The sequence below is a fragment of the Pogona vitticeps genome, chromosome 4 (assembly GCF_051106095.1).
Source record: "Pogona vitticeps strain Pit_001003342236 chromosome 4, PviZW2.1, whole genome shotgun sequence".
NCBI classification, from domain to species: domain Eukaryota; kingdom Metazoa; phylum Chordata; class Lepidosauria; order Squamata; family Agamidae; genus Pogona; species Pogona vitticeps.
Window position 1 is genome coordinate 80,424,555 of NC_135786.1, and position 25,887 is coordinate 80,450,441.

Below are 25,887 nucleotides of genomic sequence, written 5' to 3' on the forward strand. Positions count from 1 at the left end.
CATTTCTTGCTATTTGTACTGGGTCTGTAGGCTACGCGTGCCATCTCATATATATAAATTGTTTCTGGGTCCCCACTGTCCTAAAATCTTTAAAAACAAACACTATGTTGTGATATATTGCTATTTTCCTGACACTTTCAACATGCGCCACCTAGTGGAATATGTCATCCTGCAGCTCTTCCTTCCTTCAACCGGGTGCCAGGGGAGGATGGGAAGGCTCTTCTGAACAAAGTAGTTTGTGCTGTTGCTGCTATTGCAGCAAGAACTTTTTACATATAATGATTTATCACTAAGCATTTTTTTAAAAAAAATCAAATTAATATGGTATAAGTGCAGTGGCCATGTCAAAAACCCAACCCATTCACAAAAGTAATCAACTGAAACGATAAGGATTGAAGTGATCATTTTTAAAAGGCCATGCCAGCAATATGGGAAAAAAAAACCAATTGGCTGGCCAAATGAATTGATGCTACGTATACATTGTGTGAACAGAAATTTATACAGCGGTTTAAATGAGATAATCAATACAACTACTGTTCTTTTGGCACGTGTGATCAAGCCCTCACTGAATTACTGTCCCATGGAACAGAGAGATGACTCCAATGAAGCAGTGTGACTATGATGTGTTCCTTTCTTCTGTCCTGCTGAACAACATGAAATGAAGCAGACTATGGAAGTAGGAAGACATCTCTTTTGCCTTCTGGTTTCTCTTCTCCAAGTTCTGTGACTTCTAGGACTGGAAGTCCTAGAATTATGAATATCCAATCCGTTTATAAGAACGAAGGTGCGGCATTTGGGATTGCTGATGTCCAAGGCCATGGAGGGGTGCACTGTTGTTACAGATGTGAGGATGCATCTAAGCTTAACTCTTATGCTTGGAAGTCAACAAGATCTTGGAGACCTTGTAACACAAATTTCCCAGTGATTTCCTAATGGGATGTGAATATGAAAATAGGGCTTGCATGGGCTTACACAGGCACTCTGATACTCATCAGCCATCATGGTTTTAAGTCTGTTATCCAAAGAAGACTTGGTTTTGTGGATAGGTGAATAAAAGGGGATGTGCGAGAACTGTACACTTTTATGAATAGTCTAGGCATGTGGGCATGCCTTGACCTCAGGCAGGAAACTTACAGCAATGAGGTCTGTCAGCCCATGGCCAAGTTGGGCAAGCAATACACAGAGCAAATAAAGAACTAAGATGAGGAAAACACACAATCAAGTCTGGGGGCAGGGGGGAAAGTCAAGGTTGAAACAGATACATTCTTACCAGTTCATAGGACAGGCACAAAACATGTCACAAGTCACATAAAATCCAGGGTCAAAGGGTAGCAGAGAAGGATTCAGATATTTCAGGGATGCAAAAACCAACAGATATGAACCTGTCATCTTCAGCTTTTTCTCAAGAATCTGCAAAAAGCTTTTATTTAGGAGTTGCTAGGCCCACCTAGGGTCCAGCTGCAGCAGCTTAAAGTCTTAAGAAACATTATGCTCACAAGGAGCCACTGAACAACTTTTGCACAGCTAATACTTCTTTCAAGGACAGTTTTGTGCTTCCTCTTCAGGAGCTGCCAGGAGCTTGAATTCTTATGGGTGATAGTTCTGAACTCCCATCATCTGAAGTACTGGTTTCAGAGGTAGGCTGCATGGTGAGAGCGCTAGATCTTTATCAATATGGGCTTTTACAGCTGGGGGCATGCCAAGATTATATAACAATAATCATGTGTTCTTAAGTCAATTCGGATTTATGGCAACCCTTTTCAGAAAAGGCTTACCATTTCCTTCTTCTGGAGGTGCTCTAGGCCTGTGCAATTGCGCACGGCCATACACGGTGGCTCTATTCAAAGGAAGTACAGTGGGGAATCAAACTTCCATCCTCTGGCTCTGCAGCCAGATACCTAAACCACTGAGCTATCCAGCCAGCATGCCAGGGCAAGAGAGAAGATTTTTGTCCTCCCTTAGGCTATTAGTACTGGTAGTTCAGATATCGCCCCCCCCCCCCAAAAAAAGTGCAAAGTAGAAGATTCAGGACAGATAAAAGGAAACACTTTTTCATATAGTACATATTTTTGCTGCAGAACTTGTTATGACAATATGGTGGTAATGCCCATCATCTTCAACAGTTTTTGAAGAAGATCAGGTGAATCCAAGAAAGATAATGCTATCACAGTCAGGAAGGTGATATATTATCTCCAGAAACAGAGATATTATTCTTCAAGTAGCTGTCATTGGGAACATGAGCAAGAAAGCACTATTACATTTATGTTTTGCCTGTGAGCTTCTGAAAAGCATATGGCTGGCCATTCTCAGATCAGAATGCTGTTTTGCTTAGGTCTTTGGTCTGATCAACTACAACTGTTCTTATAATCGGCTGTTATTAATATTTGTGTTGCTTCTGCTTGACATAATTATAGATGATGATTTGGTGCATTTTTGCACAATACCACATTTTATTGGAGTTGCTGTCATATAAGTATCTTTGACTGCCTTCCATACTACACCTCAACACTTCCTTCTCCATTTGATACATAGAATATTAATTCTCTACCCTCAAGTTTCAGAAACCTTTCAACTGTGGCCACATTTCACATCCACAAGCTTGGTTTTCAGACAGAAATAAAGTCCATTTGAAATAAGAGATGAAACTTGTTCACAAAAGCCGTTTTCGGATCTTTTAAAAAACATGTTTAATAACAAGCTGTGGAAGAGACTCTAAATTGCTAGATTGAAGGAGAAAATTTTGAAAGACAGATGTCAAAATGAAACGGTTCATTACTGCTTTCTGTATGAGGGAGAATATTTCACAACAGTACAAAGTACGTCACATGGAATAAAATCTGGCTTTTGACTACATTGGTCCAATTTGTGCCAGAGATTTATTTTTAAGGTTGGAAATTTAGAAAATTTACATTATGTTCACAGGGGATACAGAACGATAAGTGATTAACAGAAGCAACAGATGTGATGGACTAGGCATATCTGTTCTTACCTGAAGCTGTCAAGAGGCAGGGGACTCCTCAATTGGTTCCATCCATGTAACTAGCTCTTGACTGTCAACTGCTGCCAACATGGATGGCTGACAGTAACCGACAGTCAGGCCACAGAGGTTATTTAGAAGACAGCAAGCAGGACTGCTTAAATATCTCTTTATAAAACATTTTCTCTTGTTAAATCATCATCATCATTTTATTTTACTAGGTAGCTTTTTCTAAAAAGGACTCAAAATGTCTTATAATATTACAATACATAGTTGTTTTTAAATGGTGAAAATTATTCAATGTAAAATGTTTAGACATTAATAAGCAAGTCTAGCCCTGCCAATAGGCAGAGTGAGTGGGGAAGGTGATGGGGAAGGGCAGCAGCTGCTTTGCCATTCAACCTGAATTGCCTAGTCATTTCCTTTTGTTGGAAGACACAGCTGCATATGCCACACAGCTGTCTGTTGCTCACTGCCCTCAGGTGTTATGCAGGACATGTCCCACTGCCAGTGCTGATGCAAAATTCAACTGGTAGTTTAGTTTACTGCAATGGACATTTGTGCATGTGTGCCACCTTATTCAGCTCAGGAAGCAAATCATCTTGGTTTGGCCCTCTTAAGAATTTCTTTCAAAACCACTTTTGTAGCTTCCTCGTTTCTCATACCTTAATACATTTCTTTATACTATCTAGGTGTACTCAGAACATTTACTATTTACCAACATGTACTATTCTTCCCACCCAAAGTTTAAAAAAAATGAGGAAGAAGCTGTTCCCAACCTCCCAAAAACTAGAACAGAAATCCCACAGGCTACCAGAGGTGAACACTATAGAAAAAGAGCCAGATAAAAGCAGGAAAGATGCATGCACAAAGATGTTTAGTAAAACACACTTTCAGAATTTTAGCTGAGAACAATGAACTGTCCTCCTACAGCGTGGCAATAAAACAACATTGTCTGAAAATCCAAAAGGGGAATAACGTTTTTATTTTATTCATGACAAACATGTGGAGAAAGTGGTAATGATGAATAATCTGGTCAAAAGAACTAGCAGGAGTACATCACAATAAAACAGCAATAAATGAATTATGAAGGCATATCTGCTAATGTTAAACATCCATCTCAATATGGCACATACAGGAACAGAATATATGGTAGCACTATCAAATGTATGCAAAAGTGGCAAGGGATGGGGCTTTTCTTTTAACAAAAAGAAATCATTCATCTGCATGTTATCTTCCAAAGATAAACTACTTCCAATGTGGGTGATCCATGATCAGATTGCCAGCCCTCCCCTCTCAATTTAAAAGCATCTCCTTCGAGAATATTTTGGTGCTGTTGCCCTTTCTTCCAGCAACAGTTTTCTTATTTTAGATCACACTCCACTCAGCCACCAAAGCACTCTGCTCTCTCTATCTCTTTTTGTCCTGTAGCTTGTTGGGCTCTTGGTAAATACTGGCTGAAGACTAAGGAAGGATGCTTGGAGAGATACAAAGGGAACAGGAAGAGAACTAAAACGAGATAGATGAGGTAGGAAATAGCTTGGAGATACTGTTGAATTTGGTCAGGAAAAGACCACTGGACCCTGGAGTAACAGCCCTTTATCCATGGAGTGAAATGGACTTGTGGTAGAGTGGATGAAGATAGTTTGTACAATGTATAAGCCTGTTATTCCACCTAGTTCAGTAGTCCTGCTGAAATGCTTTACACTGAAAATGCCAGCGACTCAAACTGAAAAAAGAAGATGGCCTATTGAAACATAACACAGTGCAGTCAGTCAAAGCTAGTCAAGAAACACACTCTGTATCAACTTCTGCTTGTCTTTCCACTCAGTACAGTAAAATACGAGGTGGGCACAGAATGTCCTGTTGAACAGAAATCTATGAAGAAATCTCAAGTGATGTGAAAAGAGTTATGATCAGGTTATCCACATGTTGATGATGGTGACCATCCCACTGTCCACTGTCACTTGGATATCACATCACACGTACATGTGTTACATTAGACAAGTCCACTGATTGTAGTCATGTAAACACCTATAATGTTCTTCTGAAAAAAATGGCAACTGTCAAAAAAAAAATCTGTTACATGGGAGGCATCTGTAATGAAGAACTGCAAGAAGACTGAATGCACAATTATTTATATTCTGTGTTGTTCCTATGTTTGAGGTAGGTCATAACAATAATTATAAAAAACCCCAATACAAACCTCTCCCAAAATCTGAAAATTGAATACAAAAATAGCAGCAGTAAAAGCAAGTGTTAAAACAACATTCATCAAGCAGTAAACACACCTATAGCAATCAAAAAGATGAGCAAGGGGAAAGAAGATCCAGAAGCCTCAAGCTAAGCCTTTCAAATGCATGTTGGAAGAAATGGGACCTGTATTTCTGAATGAGTACTCATTTTTGTACACATTTTTGTCCTAGTTGTGGAAGCAAAGGGAATGTGTGGAGTAAGAATGACTTGCATGACTGTCCTTTTAGGTCAGTAAGGGTTCCATTTTGAAAACTGTCCAGGTACTTAGAATGAGAGCAGGCACATTGCTGATGTAATTGCAGCCTGTGTAAACAAGTGACTGGACCTTTCAAATAAAAGAGAGTATTCTTTGCTTTGGACATGTAAAACAATGTTGAAAGATCCAAAGTTAAAGCCTATGTTGGTTTTCTTTGATGACAAGCAAAGCTCAGTAACAAGATGATCTTACTGTTTCAGGTACATCTGATTGCCATATAAATCTCAAAGTCTGTGATAATACTCAGAGTGTAACCTGCAGGCTCCTTTTTCTGTTAAGTGTAGAACATCTAATTTGCCCTTCCATTCTTTCTGCTGCCCTTATAAGTTTTTTAGTTACTTTTACATACATTACTTTACTTTATTAGCATTACTTTCCTCAAACCCGGCTTTGTTCTTTTTCCCAAAGCATCACAAGGGAAAAACACTGTGATCATTTCTGGGGCTCCACCCCTGCAGGGCTTCCTCAAGTCACAAGATGAACACATAAGTAATTTGTTTACAAGCTCATTCAAGTTTTTTGTCCTTCGCCCTAGTAAAGTTTATGGAAAATGAAAGAGTGTGAATGTTATTTTGTGTCCAAGTAGTCCAAGTGGCCACTTTGGTTTAGATTTGAACCTAGGCACACTTAGAGCAGCCCAAATCAAACCAAATTAGTCATGAGAAACTTAAGCCCTATTTATTTTAATAGGTCTGTTCTGACTAAATCTGAGTTCAACTCTGTAATAAGGAGGTAGCATCTCCTGCTATTTCTCTATAATTAGCATACATCTCCTTCCTTAAATTTACAGGAAAATCTTCATCCTTGTTTTGATATACTTTTGAAACATTTTCTTCCCCCAGCAGGAGAAAATGCCAGGATTTACATTTGAAGTTGGCAAGTTTTAAGAGCAAACTATCCCAATGAGGAGTAAACTGAGGCAGAAGGCCAGTTCGGGAGGGAATTATGTCAAGTGGAATGTGAACAGTGCATCATTATGTATGGCTAGGAGTCAGTTGAAATAACTTCACATTCCACTCCTTAAGTACTACAGCCCATGTGAGTCAAGCTGACAGTTGATAATTAAGAGTTCCCCCACCTCAAGATTTAAGAAATGGAAAAGAGACATCATCTGAAAACAGTGCAGGGTGTATATCTTTCTGGAGGTGCAGAAGACACGAATAAATGAAGTTGATAGAGTTAGAAACATAAAAAGGAAACACGAGAACACACACAAAAATAAAAATGACAGCAAGAAAGTTTGGGCAAAAATATTAAAATGCTGGAAAAGTGAGAGTTGGTTCAGTAGACTTATAAATTTGAAATAAAATGTGCATAAATCTGACACAAACTGCAGCAACTAATGGGTTCCAGTCAGTATAAATTTTGTACGACTGTAGATGGTTAGAGAATGAAACAAAGACAAACATGTTTAGGCAACAGACTACAGAGAAAATACAGTAGAGAAAATGATTTCCCCCTTAACAATACATTTATTAGGTGTAGTCCTTGTTTCACTCTAGAATCCCAGCAAAGAAAAAGAATTAATCCTGCCCAATTAATTCCCAGATTTCCAGTCCCAACTGGACAATCACACAATTGCACATGGCCCCAGCTCTCTAAAAAGTCACTATCTGCCTCCATCATGAGAAGAAACCAAAAAAATCATTGAGAAGAAACCAAAGGTCTAATCTTATATTCAATGTCGTGCATTGACTATAAAAGGTGGATTCAACACAAAATGTAAAGACGTATATAAAACAAGTGAAGAGACTATGTAAAAGGACGAATTTTGTTACTGGAAGAATGAGGAAAGACCTCACGACTCTCCTAACAACAGCTTGGGTCTCTTCCTTTTCCCTTGCACTACAAACATGGAGCAAATATATATACAAAGAATTAAAACAGAATCAACTAGAAGCATAATTAATTACACATAGGGAAGCAACTAATGAAACTAATCAAAGTACACAGCGTGTTAATGAAAGTTAGCAGCTGGGACCAAATTATTGCATTAGGCATAGCCAGAGTGCAACAGAAAATACAGTCTAGTGAAAGCTAATGGCTTAGGGCACTGTCCTACATACAGTTACCGAGGAATCACTGAGGCAAATCGCCAGCCATCCTGCCTGCAGTGAGTGTAGTCAACATGTTCAACTGTACTTATTGTACTTCACTACATTAGTAACTTGTGAATTCTTTTCCAATTATTTTTATGCGGCACTGAATAATTTAATTTTAAAGCTAAGTGCAGAGGTAATCACATGTATGCTTAAAATGTTTGCTGCTTAGAAATCAACATTTGCTAACAATTAGTGCAACAGGCTACAGCTGTGTTTTCTTCATGTGGAAATGCTACAATATTTTTAATTACATATTATATCCACTTATCAGATTCTTTTTTGGGGGGGGGGTTATGTTTCAAAACCAGTACAAACAGAAGTGGATAAGCAGATCATCCATTTATGGGACCGTAACAATCTTATTCAGAGCACTAAAATAATACAGTACAACTGGGCTTATGTACCTTCCCCTGCTATGCTATACCATCATACTTTTCTACTGGCTTGGCAGTGCCTGAACTGCCAATCACAGGCAATGCGTAAGATATTCTCCTTCTGGGCTGCTTCACAGCTTCCACTTTTGCCTTGGATTGCTGGAATCTCTCTCTTGCCTTTTCTCGAGCCACACATTTCCTCAACAATTTCTCATCTGTGTTTTGTCTTTGTAGCATCTGTTGCCTGAAACAGGAGCAAGAAGACTTCTCAGTTTTCCATTGCTTCTAATGGGTGTACATAACACACAAATAACTACAGTACAGTTTAAGTGGAGATGCTGATACAGAAACTCTAAATGTAAACCTAAGTGAGATGTGACCTGTGTTGCTTTGAGTTATGCCGATCGCCATACTATAATAAACTAAATTTTTAAAGAATGTGAAACTTTTCTAGGCATACCAATGTTCTGTGTTTAAAAAACATACACTGTAATGGGTTAGATCTAGACTACCACAAACACAAGGTGAGAGGCAGAAGCTGACTTTCATGGCCCCCTCCTTTTTCTGCACATTGCATTGGAATATCTTGAATCAGAAAATATATCAGTCACAACTGGAATTAATGTCTTATTCTGCCACTTGCTTCACCATTAAATTGCAATCTTCTATGCAAATATATAACAATAGCTTCGGGTTAATTAAATTCACCTTTGCAGTCTATGGTTGATTTTTATGCATCAGTGTTCCATTAACTTCCTTCCCAAATGTAGGCAAGACCAGATATTAACTTAATTTGTTCTCTATAAAACACAAGTAGCAAATAAAGAATTCTAGCTAGTGCACATTCTTTTACCTCCACAGAACGAGCAACTGAAGGGAGAATGGCAAAAGAAGTATGCCAGTTCACATTACATTTCCAGAAGATCATTTAACTTACTTCAGGCAAGCAAACAGAAACCTGCTGAATAATGCAGAGTTGCCCGGGTGTCACTAATGCCGTAATTTAAAGACAATAAGATTGTTCAGATGAAAATGAGCCTAATTTGACATGCAAAGCCTTTATTAATAGAATGAAAACAAAAGCTGAAGCATTGCTAATTTTGAGGCCACAAATTGAGTTCGTAGTTAGAGAAACCCATTTTTGGACAATCATAAATCAAGTAAAAATACTAACGGAATGTTTAAAAAAAAAGCAAGAAACATTACTGTTCTGTCAACTTACAGTGTGGAACTATCTGGAAGTACTTCCTAGGCCGGCAAAGAAAAAGAATGGGGTTTCTTTAGTTAAGCTGTAGTTAGTGGTTGCCAACTTTAGGACTCCAGATGTTCTTGGACTGAAACTTGCAGAAACCGTCACCACTGGGAACTGCAGTCTTAGAACACCTCAGAACCACTACTATAGTGTATTACAGCTGAAATTCTGTTGCTTAGCATAGAAAGGCGTAACTAGAGCAGTGGTTCCCAACCTTGAGTCGTCAGATGTTCTTGGGCTATAACTTCCTGAAATTCATCACAGTGGTGAAAAAGTCTGGAAGACTTGATCCAAGAACACCTAGGGAACCAAGGCTGGGTACAACTGAGATGTAAGACCCATTGCATCAGTGGGGTTTTGGTGAGTCAATACTTCTGTAAGTTCCATTGATTCAGTGGGCCTCCTCCAGTTGTAAATTGCTATTCTAAGCAGCAGGATACAGTCACAATGCAGTTCTTAGAAGGGCTTTAGTCAGAACTTCATGTGTGAAAGTTTAATCAACTTCCATTTTCATGACATGCTGGGGGGATTCAGTTTATATTTATGACTTTGGCTCCAGCACCCATTTAGTATGGCATGATTTCAGGAGGAGGACAGGGCAATAGTATTCACAAAACTGTAACAAGATAATCTGAGAATCCCAAATCCTATTTTACAATATAACTGTTGAAACAGAAAACCCAAATGACCTAAATTTACTTTTTTCCTTTTCTCCAGTGTTCCATAGGATGTACACTTGTTTAAAGTCTTGCCCATTAAAAAAAGGGTGCTCTAGCAATTGTGAATGAGGAAGTGAATATTTTTAAAGGCTGTGATTCTAGTGCAGACACATTGCACCTCTTATAATTTTTTTAAAAAACAGAAAGCTTCCTCCTTGCTACAAATTCAGCTCTTTTTCCCACCAGACTGAAATATTTTCCATGGCAGACCCACATTAACAACACTGCTGTAACAGAGGTGACTAACATGTGGATAACTGATACTAAGTCTATCTGATCTCACAAGGCCACAATTCAGAAACCAGCCTAGACTGATAAAAAGCACTCCTGGCCATTGTCACTATATAGGCATCTCCAGGCAGCAATGAATCCACATGCCTAGTATCTGTGTCTAGTCTTTCAGGAAAGTATCACTTCATTCAAGACTGGTTCTTTACCCATATTTATTTATTGATTGATTGATTGATTGATTGATTGATTGATTGATTGATTGATTGATTGATTGATTGATTGTCATTGTAAGTATATACACAGTATACCCATACAATGAAATTCACAAACACCCAAAGACCAGACACATGCACACACATAAAATTCCCCAAACACTCCCCACCCACTAAAAAAATCCCCCAACACTCCCCACCCACTAAAAGTCCCCCACTAAAAATACAAACATCTACACCGCAGGCCAAGTAACACAGTCCAACTAACTATTCACTACTGGTGGTCTTTAAGCTCATTATTAAGTGCAATTATAGCTCTGGGATAAAAACTATTCAGAAAACGTGTGGTCCGAGTCTTAATTGTTCTATATCTTCTGCCAGACGGCAACAGTTCAAAAAAGATTTGATCATTATACACCCAAAAAAGCCTCCATCTTCAGTTATATTTCAGTTTGATCCACTTACAGGAGATAAATACAGACTTCTGATGAGGGAAAGCTAAATGTCATCTGCCTATTATTTAAGAGATAACAATGTTAAAAGTGTAACACTCATATATACCATTGCTTTCAGTACATGCCACATGTTTCAACTAGTATCATGTAAATAAAGAAAACTGTGTTGCACCAAAAACACTTGTACTTTTAAAAGTGTAGCATGAAGAAAGCTCTTAGTTTTGGTAGAGTAGAAGCAACAGCATAAAAAGCAGCTTTGAGTGCTTGCCTCAGTTGATTATGGCAGAATCAAACAGAAAGGTTTAAATCGAAACCACAACTTGGTGTAGGCTTTCAGCAGTGGTTGCTGCTTAGGTAGCAGCACATGTGGGTACTGAAAATGCGAGTTCCATGGGTGGGAACACAGAACCCAGCCTTTGCCATTATACTGCCTAGGCCAGTGACGGCGAACCTTCTTGAACCCGAGGGCCCAAACTGGAGCGGGGGAGGGACCCAGCGGGCAGCAGTGGAAGTGACGATGGCAGAAGTGGCAGTGAAAAGGGGACTCCTGGGCATGGAGGTACCTACAGACCCCACTCCGGATCTGCTTCCAGTCATGCCCAACCCCCGTCAGCACCAGCTGCTCCGGATCCTAGCCCGCCGCCTGTCATGGCGCTAGCACCGCAGCTGTAGCTGCCTCCTCAGATTTGGCTGCCAGGGGTAGCAATCCAGCAACTTATGGCTCGTGTGCCTGCAGAGAGGGCTCTGTGTGCCAGCTGTGGCACATGTGCAATAGGTTCACCCTCACTGGCCTAGGCTGTGGAATTTGCTGCCTAGGAGATTCACCTGGCCTCCACTTCAATGGTATTTATGGTATTTATTTATCTGGAAAACAGAAACTGGGTGTACATTCACTGGTCACCTTGGGAACTTCTATCTCCTTGTTCTTTTCTTTAAAATAGTTCCCTGTACTGTGTGTGGTTTGATCTTTTAATATTACATCATGCATCTCAGATGTTAAATAGCAAGTTGGAGTATATTTTTTAAAATATATATATATACATAGCAAGGTTCCTATTTATTCAAGAAGTTCTCCTTCAATAAACGATGGTACATTTTTGAAAACTCCACACCTTTATGTATAACGTTAATACCTCCCATAGTGAGTAATCAAGAAAAACAAACATACCTCTCCACATGAAAATGTTTATACATCTCTTTTCGCTGCTTCTGTTCTTCAACAATTCCTTTAACAATATATTTTCTCTCCTTTATAACCTCCTCGTGATATCTCCACCCATCAAGTTTTAATAAACCTCTTGTCAAAGAAGTATGCTGAGTGCTGAAGCGTTGAATGAATGCATTTTCTATGGTCCTTCTCTCCTTGCTGTCTAAAAAATGACTATACTTCTGTCTCATTTCACTAATTAACTTAGCTCTTTCCTGCTTGCACACTTTCAAAGTATCATCAATCATAAGCTTCTCCTCTTCATATTTCTTCTGAATATGCTCTCTCTTATCATCATGTAAATGACGAAGGTACTCTTGAACTTCACTTTTAGCAATGAGCATCCTCAGAGCTTCCCGCTCCTTTTTAACCTGGACATCCAATTTCTGACTTTGCCAGTATGCTTTATCAATGGCACACAACGGGCGCAGTCTTACTGTTCCAAACGCTCTAGCAAAGACTCTCTTGTCAATGCTACCTGGAATATGTACAGGCATTGTCTGTGGTCTAGGACGGGTGATGTAACGTAAGTCATGAACAGCATCAAAAAACTCCTTCTCTTTCTCTTGATACTGTTCCATCTCTGTGATCAATGAATAAAAAGGCAGTCTACACACCGAAAGCCTAAATTTAGTTGCCATCTCATTATCATCTTTCATTTCAGTTTTTTTCCAGTCCGTGTGATCTAAAAAGAAACAGTCCAACAGTTGTAGTAATATATACCAAATGTTTTCAATTTATGAATATTTTGATTGGAGAAGTTACAAAATTTTATATCTTACTGTGTTTCCACAAAAATAAGACAGGGTCTTATATTAATTTTTGCTCCAACAAAAACATTAGGGCTTATTTTAAGGGGATTTTTTTTTCATATACAACAATCCACATTTATTCAAATACAGTCATGCCATCTTCTTCTGTTTCCTGCACAATGGTGGAGGATGGGGTTTCATTCAACTGGAACTTATTTTGGGGGTAGGGCTTATATTACGAGCATCCTGAAAAATCATACTAGGGCTTATTTTCAGGTTACGTCTTATTTTCGAGGAAACAGGATAGCATAATCACATAAACAATTGCATCTCATCTAAAGGACTCGACAGCTGAAAGCAACGGTGATCTCTCAATAGTCTTGGATTTGCTCAAATATATAAATCTATGGAATGAAATGGTTAGTTAAAATAGTAAACTTCTCAAACTATTCATAACCTAACAATTAAAATATTTAAAAAACACAGCCTCAACACTAATAAGGCTTACTTATTTGATTCCTAGTGAAATCATACAAAATCTGTCTAAGCCAAAAAAAAAAAAAAAAAAAAAAAAAAAAGTTCCACTGAAACTAATGGAGCAAGTTAGTCATGACAAACTTAATTTTCATTGCTGGGTCACAGTTAAATTTAGCTTCACCAGGGAGGGGGGATCATTTTTGAAGTGTCTGACTTGACTGTATTACCATAATTTTCAGCTGATCTGAAGGCTTTATGCTGCTCACTTGTCATTTAGAGGTGCAAATTTCTAAAAAAAGGAAGACAACTGAAGAGCAAGAGAAGCAGGAACAAGAGAACAGATTTATAATAATAATTAATAATAATTTATAATTTATTGTCATTGTAAGTATATACACAGTATACCATACAACGAAATTCACAGACACCCAGAGACCAGACACATGCACACACATAACATTCCCCAAACACTCCCCACCCACTAGAAGTCCCCCACTAAAAATACAAACATGTACACCTCAGGCCAAGTAACACAGTCCAACTAATTATTCACTACTGGTGGTCTTTAAGCTCATTATTAATTGCAATTATAGCTCTAGGATAAAAACTATTTAGAAAACGTGTGGTCCGAGTCTTAATTGTTCTATATCTTCTGCCAGACGGTAACAGTTCAAAAAAGTTATAAGCAGGATGGGAAGAGTCTCTCAGGATGCTGTGTGACTTCCTCAGACAGCGGGATGTGAAGATGTCATCCAGGGTTGGTAGCTGGAGCCCGATGATATTCTGGGCAATTTTAATGGTTCTCTGTAGAGCTTTTTTGTCTGCTACAGAGCTACTCCCAAACCATGCCAGAATGCCATAAGTTAGGACACTCTCAATGGTGCTACGGTAGTAGGACAGAAGTAAATGCTGTGATAAATTTAACTTCCCGAGCATTCTCAGGAAATACAGCCTCTTCTGTGCCTTCTTTATTAGCATGTTGACATTTATAGTCCATGAGAGGTCCTCTGAGATGTAAGTACCCAGAAATTTAAAACTACCAACTCTCTCCACTTCCTCACCGTTTATGTACAGTGGTAAATGTACATTTCTCTTCCTCCTAAAATCAATTATGAGTTCTTTAGTTTTTTTGATGTTAAGTGTGAGATGATTTTTATAGCAACTGATTTCAAGTATCTTCCTCCTTCTCTACCATATACACTGTTCCCTTAATATTAATTAAGCATCAAATACATACATTGTACAGTGCACAGAGATGGCATGGAAAAATAAATTAATTAAGAGGCACTGGTAAAAGAGAAAGGGAAATGGGTTTTCTGTCGAATGGCAGCAGTAACAATGAGTAATGAAGTGGTGATGGGTAGCATATTGTATAGGAAACACCCCCTGCAAAGCTGCTACACTGGGAAGCTATCCTATTTGATGGAAAGCCAAGTTTAACTGATTCACAAAAGCGAAGGCAAAACAATACTTAATATACTAAAGTACTAGATTTCATTTCTCTTTTCTAAAAGGTAATTTAACATTGATCTATTATCTTTAGACATTGTAAGATGTTTGAAACAAAACATGGAATCTGTTCCAATAAACCTGTGAAGAGTCTAAATACAAACTAGAGAGACAATCAGACAGAGAACATACTATTTCAATATTAGATCAGTGGTCCATTATAATCCTTTATTTTCTTTCTCAGTGCTCATCTGCCAGCTTTGTTATCTGAATCTGTAAGCACGAGATGGGCACAAATCAGAAAAATTGTGATTCATTTTCATTCATGATTCATCATGAATGAATTTATTTTCTGATGAATCGACAAATCAATTCAATTAATTTTTGGCTCTATAACCACCCCCCAGCACCTAGAGACACTGAATTTGCAGGTTAGCTTCCTCCGACTCTGCTCTACAAGCCCTACAAGACAGGTGAAGTTTGGATTTCACATGTCCAAGTTATACATTCACAAGGACCCCCCCCCCCAAAGTTCCCCCCAGGCACCCAGAGACACAAAATTCAGAGAAGCTTCTAATGACTATTCTCCACAATCCACCCACATTTGGTGAAGATTAGGTTTCAGACATCCACGTTACACATGCACAAAGTGCATCCCCCCAGGAAAGTGCTCTTTAGCAGCTGCCTTGGGGGAAACCCAATCTTCACCAAACGTGAAGGGACTGTAGTGGAGAGGTAAAGGAAGCCGGGGGGGGGGGGCATTTTTAGCCCAAACAAATTAACAATTCCAACAATCCTAAAAATTCATTGATTTGTATTCATCAGGGCATTGATTTGTATGAATAAGAATTATCTATTTTTGAATGAATTTGGTAACTCATTTCTTAATTCTTGCTCATCTCTAGTAAGCACGTGTGCTCAAATAGTGATTTAGCTCACATTTTGGCCTGCTTTGGGCATGGCATGGTGTGGCATCCACCCTCGTGCCCTTTTTGCTTGATCTTCAAGCCTCAGAGCACACGAAGGCAAACACTCCTCTTTAACACCTCTTTAACACTCTCCTCTTTAACACTGCTGCCACCAAGTGATCCCTAAATCACCATTCCCTCAGAAAGATTCAGGTCCACTCTTCAAGTTCTTTTAAATAAAACTTTGGTTTATTGATTACAGAGATTAATTCATAATTATCTTCACTAGCTAATCACGCCTCAGAATTTCCCAAACTACAAACTTTTTTACTTTCTCTGACTTTTCTCTACTGACTGACTCTTACATTTCTCTACTCCCTTCTGACTGACTCAGGCTCCGCCTCTTATAGCATCTCTTTCGGCTCTGCCTCTCAGCAACATTAATAGGCATGAACGATTATTACATAACATAAACCATTACATAATATAACATGAACCATAGACCTAATAAATAGAGAACGCTACACATGGTTTAATGTATTTCCCAGCAACCAATGTACAGGAAATAATGAACCAGCCTAATTGTGTTTCATGCCCATCCATAGCTTTGTAGCTTCAGCAGCAGGGCTATTTTGGGTGTGCTATTTTGCTGGAACTGGGTTGGAGTGATGGGGACTGGATTGTGTATACATGAAAGGGACACTTTAAATAAGACTACAACCCAGGAAGTGACTCTTTTTGGTGCAATCTAATGCAGTCCTATTTCTCTGTTTGATTGCATCTTAAGACAGTAAGAAACATTCAGCAATCTACTTTAAGGCTTCTTTAGTTGCAGTGAATGAGAATAGTTTCTTAAAATTTATTATGTATGCCATAAAGAGTGGTAGAATATACCAGATGGGTGGGATATAAATCAAATTAAATAAATAAATAAATAAATAAATAAATAAATAAATAAATAAATAAATAAATAAATAAATAAATAAATAAATAAATAAATAAATAAATAAATAAATAAATAAATAAAGGCTACCTGTGGGGGCCCCGGGATACCTTAAGCGCTGTAGAATTATCATCATAATTATCCATTATAATTATGATAATTATAGTTACTACCATTAATGTCAATATGACATTAGTCATTTCAGAAAAAGTGCTGTTTATAGACACGAAAAAGCCACTGTGGATCATGGAATTAGGTCTGTACGAGTAGTTTTCTTTTGACTCTGGTTCTTATCAATATCAACAATTATTAACTGTAGTCCTACATTTGGTTTTCTATCAGTTTACCTACCTGTGGCATTCCACAAAATCTTTCATGAATGAAAGCAAAGTATATTGTTTTATTTTAGTCTAGTCTGAAATGGCATGCATGTTGCTTATTTTAAATATAGTATCATAATAAAAGGTGTAAGTTTGAGGTGGAGAATGAGTTTGACATTTTCTACTAAACCTCTTCTTTTTCAAGTCAGGTCTCATTGAGAGTGGCTGTATCTTCATGTCAGATTATGCCATAGTTATTAGTCATATGACTGGAAACAATTTTAATAAATTACAATGTGATTTCAAGCATCAACAGGTTCTTCAAGCATGCAATTGAACTGAAAACTATTTCCCAATTTTTTTTAGTTTCCTTTTCCTTCTCCTCTCATGGCACAAGGCTTCTGTGATGAAGTTTATGCTAATAAATCAATGAATAATTTGTCTCTGCTATTGAACAATTCAATTCTTTTAAAAAAGTTTATGAATGTGAGATATTGTGCTTCTGTCTTCATGCTCCACAATATCATCAAAATGGTCTACAGGATACCCTCTTGCATTCACTAACATTCAAAAAGTGACACCAAAGAAGTGAAAATCCCTGAAGCTGACTCCTTTTTTCATCAGTTAATCACTTCTCAGTCACAAAACAATTGGCAACAGTGAGCACGTAAGGGTATCCTGTAGACCATCTTTACTGCTGCCATCAATGTTGTCAACGTTCACGCTGTCCTTTGCTATGTAAAGGACAGCATCCCTTTTTCTACTGGCAATGTGGGCACAGTATTGTCTGTATCCTGTTAATCATCTCACCACTATACAAATATTTTGTAATGAAAAAAACGAGAGAGAGTTTAGGCTTGAATTCTTTTCTCTTTCTGGCTGTCTGCAGTACCTGAAAGGCTCTCCTACAAATGGGTTGATTTTTGTCCCTGTCTTTCTTTGATATCTTTCTCTCTTTCACATTTTGACCTTGGTTTCCAGTGACAGTATTAGCTAACTCACAGCTCTCCCTACTTCAAAAAAAATCAAAAGACAAGAGGGCATCTTTAAGAAACATGCACTTTGCATGTTTGTAGAGCTTTTGGTCCAATGTAGGTTTTCTTCCACAGGTTACCTACCCCAAGGAAAGAGCAGGCATGGCAATATAAGTTTACCTGAGAAGTTAAAAGGTGTCTATGTTCTTCCCCTGTATGTGTTGCACTTATACACATCTTTGTTTCACCATTTCGTTAAGTCCAAAAACAGCCCTTCAAAATATTTTGGCTCAAAGGGAGTGGAGGCACACCCCAGCTGTTCTTGCTTCTGCACTTTTCCAGCAGCCATAGAACAGATCATGTGCTTATTCACACTTGTTGACCAACAGCTCTAACAATTGCTTTGTGTTTGGGTGAGAAGAGGTTAACTCGATATCCCTGGAGATCCATGGCAAAAAAATTCTTTTCTGGAACACTGTTATTCCATTACTTTATTTAAAGCAAGCCTGGGTTTTCGTTTTACTCTTCAAAGAAAACCTGTCTTTTGACTGTTTCTATGACTTTTCATTGCCCTCCAAAGATCTTTCTCCTCGGGCCATGAAGCTACAATGAACTATTTCAGAAATGGTGTCCAGAGGAAGCCTGTTCCATGAATGTCCAGCTCATACGAAAGCCATTGTTTCACCCTTTCAAAAGGCCTTTTTCTGAGGATCTTTGTTTCAGGCCATGCAGTCTGGATTCCTTTCAAATTCAGAAAAGCAAGTAGGACCACTCACTCTCTTTCAAGATACCATATTTTTCTGTTTATAAGACAACCCCCCTTTTCTAACCCCAAATTAGAAAATTTGATGCCTGCTTTTCCCTTCCTTTTGCTAAGCAATGGAGCTTAGCAAAGGGAAGGGAGAAGCAGGGATCAAAGCGCTCCCTTTGATCGCCGCTTTTCCTTGCCTTTTGTGAAGCCACGGGGCTTAGCAAAAAGGAAGGGAAGTCTCCCTTCGGGTAAAGCAGCGATGAAAGGGTTTCAGGATCAAAGGGCTGTGATCATGCCCGAAGGGAGCCTTCCCTTCCTTTTTGCTAAGCCCTGTGGATTCGCAAAAGGCAGGGAAAAGCGACTGCCTTCCATGTATAAAATGACCCTCAATTTTTTATCTAATTATTTAAGGAAAAAGTGTCATTTTATACATGGAAAAATATGGTCAGTAAGATTGGTAATTTCAATTGATTTGATCTGTTTTAAATTGGGGGACATTTAAGACCACTTGTTTCTGCACAGGGGTGTGGGTGTAAAACAGTTTTACCTTTTAGGCCCAAACTTCCCCAAATTTGTCTGCTACATCAAATTTGGGGCTGATCCAATGCCAAATTTCTAAGTTAGAATTGTTTGTTTCGGCTGCCCCTGTTTTTAGAATTGCTTTGTAGAATGGCAGTGATATTAATTCCAATGGCAGTGATATTAATTCCAAAACTGAACACCAAGTTTGGTGTGCATTTTGCTCTAGGTTTCAATTTCTTTTTAAAGTGTCCTCTGAAATGATTCTAGCCTTTGTGGCGCAGAAAGAGGAGGCAATGTTTTCACTCATCTCCAGGACAATGATCAGCACCTAACACAATCACATGTGTTTATTTGCTGCAAAAATAAAAAGAAAGAAAAGAAAAGAAAAGAAAAGAAAAGAAAAGAAAAGAAAAGAAAGAAAGAAAGAAAGAAAGAAAGAAAGAAAGAAAGAAAGAAAGAAAGAAAGAAAGAAAGAAAGAAAGAAAGAAAGAAAGAAAGAAAGAAAGAAAATTCTGCCACCTCTTTACATTTTCTAACTTGTGATTGCCAGGACCAGGCATGACAGGATACCACAAGTGGCAGCCCAGAAAATTCAAAGGAAATATTTCTCTACAACATCAGGAGGCATATGATGATCCTATAATTGTGCATATCATTTTATTAATTGCATATGAGAGAGGTCTGATCTGCACCGCACAAAAATAAAAAGTGATGCCTTTACTTTCAGTAGTTTCATTACTAGTCTTCACTGGCTTCATGACACTTTCTAAAGGTAACAAAATATTGTACAGATGATCCATTTCTCTTTATCACCCAGCTGCCCAACTCTTCATCTGTTTTGGCCTTCACAGCACCCTTTCTTCACCTCCATCTTTATGCATTCTTCCATGCTGCTCTCTGTTCCCAAAACAACCCATATTTCTGTCAAACTACTTTGTCTCTGTGACTCCGAATTCTCTGCATTTTGACACTTCTATGCTTTCTCACACCAGCCTGGCTTAGACTGGAAGCCCTCTATTGTTGTGTACCAGGTATGTCTAGCTTGCTTTTTGTTTGTTTATGGTTTTTAAAAAATTCAAGTAGCATGAACTCACCAACAAAACTGAACAAAGCTGCTCTAGAATATTCCTCCTGAGAGGATATGAAATGTTAAATTTAAACAGGCCATTATCGGGATCTTGCCAGTAGAAACGCAGTGTTGCAGATAATGAAACAGTACTAAAGATAAGCTGGGATCATCAAAGTTATCAAAAGGAAATAGAAAGAATTCTTTGGGGGCTGGGAAAGGTAAGCCATAAATCAAGTTGTAATAAAAGACCAAGAAACAGAAAACTGAGCATTATGCCAATAACTTTGTCAGTCATTGTTTGCAACAGTATGCTTTTTGCTACTACAGTATATGTGTTGATATTGATAAATATTTTTCTTGTTTGTCTCAATACAGTGTTGCAGACGTTAATCATTAATGCACTGTAGGCTTTTAGAATCTGCAAAAATGACACTAGAAATAATTAAAATCACAGTAGATGCTACTTGAAAATGTATCTATGCACTTTACCACAATTCCTTTAACCTTTGTAGTATGCCAGTGTTAAACATAACACACTGGTATAAATACAATTTCCTCTTCATTAACATAGCATAAAATCCTAATAATGATTTTCACATTATTAACTCTTCAATGTTAATAAAACAAATGAAAATAGCTATATAGGGAGCCCTCTTTATAATGCTAATGAAAATTTTGTCAACTCAAATTCAGTCAATCTCCTAATTTGGGGACAGCCAGCATATGACAGATTATAGGCGTCAAGAGATCCTTAGTCTTCCTACTTTTCCTAGTTGTTGTTTACATTTCTAACTGTCATCAAAATTCTCCACCTTTCATGATTTAAGAAAAATTGATTAGAGATGGGCACTAAGTGGGTAGTTGTGCTTCCCTCCCTGCTTCCCAGAACAACTACCCACCAGCTTGTTCTCTTGACAACATTCTATTAGCTTTTGCCCTGCCTTACCTGTTATTCCTTTTATCTCTTAACTCCCTGTATAAAGGAAGTCAACAATCATGTTTATGGAACATGTCACAGAAAACATCTCCAAAAGGATAAAATCATCTCCTGAAGAACATCTCCCAAGAACCATGGTCACCTGTTTTTTGCAAACAAGTGGGAAAAGTGCATATGGACTGAGAGCAGCCAGGAGATTAAACATGGGAATTACACAGATAAAGATGGGTGAGCTTTACTCTTAGAGAATATATTTTTCTGTGTGTCAACTAAAAGCTAAATAATGCTTTTGATTTTGTGTATTTTTACTTTTTAGAAGTTTCAAAACTTTTTTATGCCTGCCATTGAAAATTATAAGGCTTTTTTGTTCTTGTTCTTAAGAACTTTGAAATGCTACAGAGTGTTTACTGACATTATAAATGGCTTTTAATATTTATTTACTTATTTACTTATTTACTTATTTACTTATTTATTTATTTATTTATTTGCATTTATGCCCAGCCCATCTACTCTATTTTATTGTACTATGTTGTAATGGACTATATTATATTGTTTATACTATTGTTTTATATTGTTTTATTTGATATACTGTATGTTGCAATAAACTTATTTTTGCTTGCTTGCTTGCCATTATAGGCTATAAGGTCCAGTGTTTTCATGTTTTTATAATTTTGATTCAAACATGACTAAGTTTTTTTCTGGATTTTGCATAGCTTCAAGTTTACAACTGAGATGTATTTTCACACTTAAGTATTCACACAAAGCTTAAGTTCCATTTTTATGGATATTTAAGTATTTTAAGCCTATTATTTTTGCATGTCTGTATAACTTTTGGAATTAAGCCTATAGTTTTACTTCATAGCTGTAAGACTGTCTTGGATAGATTTTTGGCTTTGCTACTTTTAAGCACGGAACCTAAAAATGATGTAAATAAATAGAACTTGCTTAAAATTAACAAGTTCTGGCCTGGCCTGGAATTATTGCAACAATGAAGAAACCTATAATGAGATATCCAGATGAGTTTACAAATAGTTTGCAACTGATTATTTGGTATCATTCTGGTATTACTGGGATAATGTCAGCTATGATGAATCACAGAATCTGTTCTCTTAACCTGGGAAGCCTGTAAATCTTACAGGACTCTTAGGGGAGTCAGTAGTCGAAATCAACACCTGACACCTGGAAGACACAGTGGAGAATCAAACTTCCAATCTCTAGCTCAGCCACCCCCTTTTTTTTTAACCTGGTAATTTCCAGGGTAAAATGTAACCTTTAAAGATCTGCATTACATACTGTGACTAATTATCTTGGCTTGAATGTTCAAAAAAAAAAAAAAAAACCAAATGCATAAAATCTGTCACCAAGAGTACTTTCATGCTAATAATAGATAACTGGTTAACACACTACATTCATAATTACTAGACTTATGTTGGACATGAATTGTTCTGAAATAATAAAACTTTCATGCTACATCTGTCTGTAATATTGTGTGTTCTGCAGTTGGTCTTGCAATTATATGCTTTTGGACAAAGACTACATGCTCATGACCTTGTTTTTTACTTGGGCAGAAGATCATTTTCTACACCATGCATATTCTAGATGCGAAACACTACAACGTATCTAATAATTGGATCATAAATGAAGATGACACAGTGACTGATGCAAAAGTGTTTTCAGTCTCATGTGCTAAACATAACTCTGCTTATTTTATAAAAAGCCCATAGCTTTTAAAGTATGAAATGTATTTGTGTGTTAAGTATTTTTCCCTGCCACGCTGCAAAGTTATAACATAGTAATTCATTCAGTTTTTCTAGTCTTTTTCATCACAAAATACATCCTACAGAACTACACAAAATATATCCAAAGTCAGGAAAGGAAACCCATACTATGCATATATTTCTCCATAGTATCACAAGGTTAAACAATTTTGGCAGGGGTTAGGAACACTGGGTTCTTCAAAAATTGATGAACGTATATTTCTTTCATACCCCACCATTGCTAGTCTAGCTAAGATTGAATGGACCGGGGGTTCAACAGCATCTAGAGGAGTGGTTCCCAAGCTTAGGCAATCCAGGTGTTCTTGGATTGCATTTTCCAGAAGCCTGTGCAGGTTTGGGTTTCTGAGAGTTGCAGTCTATGAACATCTGGGTTACCAAAGGTTGGGAGCCACTGATCTAGAAGACCACATGTTTTCCACTCTCAATTTATATGGTAAACAAAATATTAAAATTAAGTGAATGTATTTTAGTTGAGAGTAGATAGATACAAATATACCAATCACATCAAAGCATCAGGATATCCATAGAGAATTACATACATGACACATTCAACTACTAAAATATACTGTGCAGCAACAGAGCCATTGCTTAGGTTACTGACCCTTTCTTGGTGGTGACCGTGATTTCTTTTGTTTGATCTTTTCCTTTTCTCCCATTCGGAGTATGCTTGAGAGAATAGGGTACTGTAATCTTCTCAAATACAAATGAAGCTCCTCAAGATTTTTCACATTCATTATCTGTTAAAACCAACATTTCATTCGTCAAATCTATTTCTATAGCAATATACTAAACATTTTTGTTCATCATGTGTTACACCAAGATCCATCTCTCTGCGGTTTGTAAATGACAACAGCACTTTAACTTTATCTGTGCGAACAAATAACAAAAGCTTTTTTTGAAGAGAAGTGTGTACTATTTGCAAGGTATTTTCTGCAAGGGTCTGTGCTGGCTGATTTGCACTAAAATGGAGTTTAGTCTTTTGGTTTTAAAATCAGAAATGTTTTTGCAAAGGTCTGTGCTGGCTGGTGGGCTCTAAAATGTTGCTTGGTTTGGTTTAAAATGTATTAGTGTAAAATGTGTGGGTTTAGCATGTGTGGGTTTAAAATGTGTTTTAGACTCCAAACACTCCCCCCATTGTCTTCTCTCTGTGTGTCTTCTCTCTTTTTGTGCTTAAAAGCACAAACCTTTGTCTGAGGGGTCTGCGCCCCACTGATGACCTTCTTTCTTTCCTCTTTTCCCCATTGTTCCCTCCCTCCCTCTTTTCCTGCCCCTTTTAAAACCTAAGACATCTTAGGTTTTTTAAAAAAATCTCCCCCTAGTGGTAGAGGACGGATTAACTGGATTTGCATTCGTTCCTATGGGAACAAATGTTTCAACTTAAAACCGGCGTCTCTATATACAAACAAAAAAACAGCCGGAACAGATTAATCAGGTTTCAATGCATTTCAATGGGAAATGCTGATTTAACTTACAAACATTTTGACTTACGAACATCTTCTGGGACAGATTAAGTTTGTAAGTCAAGGCTCCACTGTATTATATTCACTTTTCTCTTTTATTCACTACTGCATCACACTGTTGATTCAGCTTGTAGTCTTCTAAGTCCTCTAGGTCCTCTTCACAAGTGCTACCGCCAAGTTAGCTGTTTTCAATCTTATAATGGTGCATCTTGTTTTTTCAGTCTAAATATAAGATTTTACATTGTGTTTGCTTTGACCCAGTTCTTCAATTTGTTAAAGTCATCTTGAATCCCAATTTTGTCTTCTGAAATATTAACTAGTTCAGCAGCATCCCAATTTGGTGTCATCTGCAAATCTGATGAGTACCCTCCCCATACCTTCATTCAAGTTATTTACTAAGATGGTGAATAACAGTGGGATCCGAACAAAACTCTGTGTCTTCTACTTGTCACTTGTCTCCAGGATGATGAGGAATCATTGGTGAAAACCAGTATAGCTACAAATACTGAATGGCAGCATTATTTAGCCACATTTTAAGCAAAAGCAAAGCAAGCAAAGCACAAGGCGCAGTGGTTAAACTGCACATTTTAACAAAGAGTGCCATCATTCAAAACTTTGCTAAAATCAGGATACATTAGGCCCACAACATTTCCCTCATCATTATGTGTCTCTTTCAGAAAAAGAGGTGAGATTAGTTTGGTATAACTTCTTTTTTGAGAAATCCATGCTGAGTCCATGTTGGGCTTCTTTGTGTCTAGCCTTGAGCATTAAGTTTGACTTGTGGGCATGGCTTGTTTAATTGTTAGGCTTAACAATTTTATATATCAACAATAGTGGTTGAAGAAATATACCAAAGCTTAAGGGAAGATGTAGTGGCTTGTGTTATAATTTCAGAGAGGGGGGAAAAGAGGAGTCTTTTTACTAGGATGCCAACTTAATGCCAGCAGAAACTGTCCTCAGCAGCTCAGTGCTTGAGGGAAGACGCTGTAGGTAAAAGGAAAGCAGAACTCTTGATGGAGTTTTGTAGAGAACTATTTCTGACTTGTATACCCAGACTATGCTGCCTGTGTATTAGAGCCACAGGCCACCATCATTGAAAATGGTAGCAGATGTTGCCCACCCTAGCTGAAGCCATTTCATGTCAATTTAAAATATAGCATTGCAGTTCCTAGTGATGAACAAGCCTTTTTATTTTGTTATATTCAGTCTGACACAGATTGCAGCCAAATTGCTTTAATAATATTTTCCCTTATCTTGGGGTATAATTTAGACACATAAGTGATGAAAATCATTCCACAAGTTTTTCCAGACTTCCAGTATTACTTTGTATCAACAAAGTAATAATAAAAACTATCAATTAAGCCTTAAAAAAATAATGCACAAATGTTTGACTATGCTTTTAAAAAGCTCTATATGACTACATCTGTTAGTTCAAACTTATGCTTTCTCTATTTAATTTTATAAATCATTTTCATTCCTTTTCAGGGTGCCATTTTGACTACTAAA

The 25,887-nt window shown here is 37.6% G+C and overlaps 1 protein-coding gene across 3 annotated transcripts in view; it reads right to left on the bottom strand.

Annotated features, from left to right (window-relative positions):
- Window positions 1-3,928: 3,928 nt before the first annotated feature.
- LRRIQ3 (leucine rich repeats and IQ motif containing 3) overlaps window positions 3,929-25,887 on the bottom strand; it is a 72,752-nt gene continuing 50,793 nt past the window's right edge. For 2 of the 3 annotated variants that reach the window (XM_020794682.3, XM_020794680.3), the window contains 3 exons: window positions 23,523-23,658; window positions 12,003-12,726; window positions 3,929-8,209 (listed from right to left, as the gene is read on the bottom strand). In XM_020794682.3, the coding sequence (XP_020650341.3) occupies window positions 8,005-8,209; window positions 12,003-12,726; window positions 23,523-23,658 (1,065 nt within the window). In that variant the 3' untranslated portion in view covers window positions 3,929-8,004. The remainder of the gene's footprint in view (window positions 8,210-12,002; window positions 12,727-23,522; window positions 23,659-25,887) is intronic. The other variant, XM_020794681.3, reaches the window with a different exon arrangement.